The 2,810-nt window shown below is 44.3% G+C and overlaps 1 protein-coding gene across 1 annotated transcript; it reads right to left on the bottom strand.

The window, feature by feature from the left end:
* Positions 1–221: 221 nt before the first annotated feature.
* Positions 222–2,804, bottom strand: phyh (phytanoyl-CoA 2-hydroxylase). The gene is made up of 6 exons (XM_024140111.2): positions 2,648–2,804; positions 2,116–2,197; positions 1,570–1,751; positions 1,330–1,479; positions 1,109–1,240; positions 222–999 (listed from the first exon to the last, which is right to left on the bottom strand). Exons 1-6 carry the CDS (start codon positions 2,759–2,761, stop codon positions 946–948), a joined length of 714 nt encoding a protein of 237 aa, XP_023995879.2. The 5' UTR covers positions 2,762–2,804; the 3' UTR covers positions 222–945.
* Positions 2,805–2,810: the final 6 nt, after the last annotated feature.

Below are 2,810 nucleotides of genomic sequence, written 5' to 3'. Positions count from 1 at the left end.
CAATCAATGCTTTACTGTGCAATTAACATCCCTTTAGTTTAATATATATATTATATATAATATACAGTCATATCTAACTGACAGGAAACAGTCCACCTATATCAATGGTTCATTTTCTTCCCCTCATGTGTTAAACTGTGGAATACCGCAGGGCAGCTGCCTTGGGCCACTTCTCTATTTAATATATACCAACGACCTTCCCTATGCCTTAGCTGAAACTCAAGCTACTATATTTGCAGACGATACTACAATTTATGCAGCAAGCTTTACAAGGAGATTTGGAGAATATCAGGGAGTAAGTTTTCCAAAACAAACTTGTTTTAAACACCAAAAAAACAAAGTTATGTTGGTCTATTCCACTAGGAAAAGGCCAAAACAGCATGGGATACAATTAAGTATGGGAGGAGTACAAATTGAAGAAGTCGCAGAAACCAAACTATTGGGAGTGCAGCTAGACAACTGCTTATCATGGTCATCTCAAATAACTAATCTAATATATACATTTAAACTATTTAAATTATTTTAAAATGATTTAAATATAATACATAGAAATATTGTGGGACTATAGTAGATGAAGAATCAATATTTTTTAGATGAGTATTTATTGGTTCATTATGTTAGTATATTATGTATGTTTGTAATAGTGTGTAATATGTGAAAATGTGTTCGTATTATAAATTGTATTTTAATGTTTAAGGACTCTTGGAAGATTAGTCCAAATGGGGACTAAAAGAGATCCAAATCAAAATCAAATCAAATATGTTAAACACACCCGGCAAACAGCCCTGAATGGACTCTTGGACACTCACTCTTGCCCAACGAATAAATTACTCCCGTCAATGAGTCTCATCTTATTGGCTGGTGGATTAGACAACTTTTTCAATCTCCTTTGATTGGCCGGTTGTTAGTGGTGAGTGACCGTCACACTGTGGTGGGCGGGCTCTCTCACAGATTGGTCCTATCCCCTTGCACCAGACGGCCCCTTACAGCCCAGGTATCCTATACCACACACAAAACAGACAGTGTTACACACAGCACACTGTTACCCACAGTTTATTAACAATGTGTTTGATGTATACTGTATCACTACTGCAGAGATGTGATGTACCTCAAATGTGACGTCATTAACAGCATATTTCCTGGCTGCGATCTCTTTCACCTCCTGGCCTATGTTCTCCTGGGTGGTTCCCCTCACGTCAATGTAATAGGAGTCAGCACTGGCATAGTGGCAGGAGATGGCCTACACACACACACTTCCATGATTTCGGGATCCTAGAATGGTTAGGTATCTATGGCTTCCAGAGTGTTTTTCAGTGTTGAGTGTGATACCTTGCGGAAGCCCTGCGTCTGGTTCATTCCAGATCCATGGATCAATAGAGGGTGGAAGAACACTGTGTCTCCTTTCTCCATCTCCAGGTGCACCCTGGGATGATTGGGGTCGTGGTCACGGATACCGTGGTACATCTTATTGACCCCGCCCTGAGGAAGAGGAAAGGGAAGTGATGTCACAAGATCTAGTGGGGGTAGTCGTGCTTGTTGAGGATGCAGGTGTGTGTGTGTGTGTATCACCTCCCACTCTGGGTAGTCGTGTTCTTTGAGGGTGCCGTGGTGAGAACCAGGAAGGACCACCAGACAGCCGTTCTGGCGGTGAACCTTCTCCATGGCGGTCCAGGAACACACAATACGGTCCGCCGGACGGAATGGAAAATAATGCAGGTCCTGGTGCATGGGGTGGCGAGATGTCTTATTACCTGAGATAGATCACACACACAAATAAACATACATTACATAGACAGGCTCTCTGTTTTCACTCTCTAGAACAGCGGTGGGCAACTCCAGTCCTCGAGTGCCTGATTGGTGTCACACTTTTTCTCCATCCCTAGCAAACACAGCTGATTCATCAAATTGCATTCTAAACTGAAGATCATGATTAGGTGATTGGAGTCAGGTGTGTTAGCTGGGGCAGAACGGTGACACCAGTCATGCCCTCGAGGACTGGAATTGCTCACCCCTGCTCTAGAAGGTGTGTCTATGTGTGTCTTTCTGGATAAGGGTCAGTGTTAGGGGTTGAGGGTCAGGGGTTAGAGGTTAGATAAGGGTCACACTGTTCTGTACCTGTGTCTGGGGGCTTGTTGATCAGCATGGTGTGCATGGCCATGATGTTGGGACCAGTGAAACACTCCACATAATTCAGGATCTGAGAAAGACAAAGACAAGTGAAATAATAAAAACTAGATGTGGAAAAAAATAAGAAAAAAAGGAAAGAAAGACTGTAAGAAGAACGTGTGTGTTCTGAGCTTGTGTGTGCGCTTGAGAGTGTGTGTGTGTGTGCATGAATGCGTCCGTGTCAGCCTGATCACTAGAAATAGACTTTGATTTCGGACGTTTGAAAAGGTCCTGAGAACGTGGATATCTATGCCTTCCTCGGCGCTCACCAAAAAATGTAATAAAAACGATTGCCTGGCACGAACTCGTGATGCGCGGAGACGAAGCGCTCTGCCCAGACCACTGCGTTACGGCAGTTCCCAATGCTCTAGCAAAAATAGATGTTCATCCAAAAGACGTCGAATTTCGATGGGAAACTATGAGATCTTGATGCAGTCCACGTGTGTGGGTCTATGTGTGTGTGTCCATGCAGTGTGTGTACCTGAGGCAGGCAACAGTAGCGGAATAACTCAGGCTCTTCCTGGAAGTCCTGCAGCTTGGAGATGGCCTTCTGGTCAGGGACAAACTCTGACTTGGCGATGGACACGTCCCTCATCACCACCAGCCCCGGGACCTGCACCTCCCGACGGCATATCCGCTCAAAC

This window comes from Salvelinus sp. IW2-2015, unplaced genomic scaffold (assembly GCF_002910315.2).
Source record: "Salvelinus sp. IW2-2015 unplaced genomic scaffold, ASM291031v2 Un_scaffold2013, whole genome shotgun sequence".
Lineage (NCBI taxonomy): Eukaryota > Metazoa > Chordata > Actinopteri > Salmoniformes > Salmonidae > Salvelinus > Salvelinus sp. IW2-2015.
The sequence above is the reverse complement of the archived record's forward strand: the minus strand, read 5'-3'. Positions and strand labels throughout refer to the sequence as shown.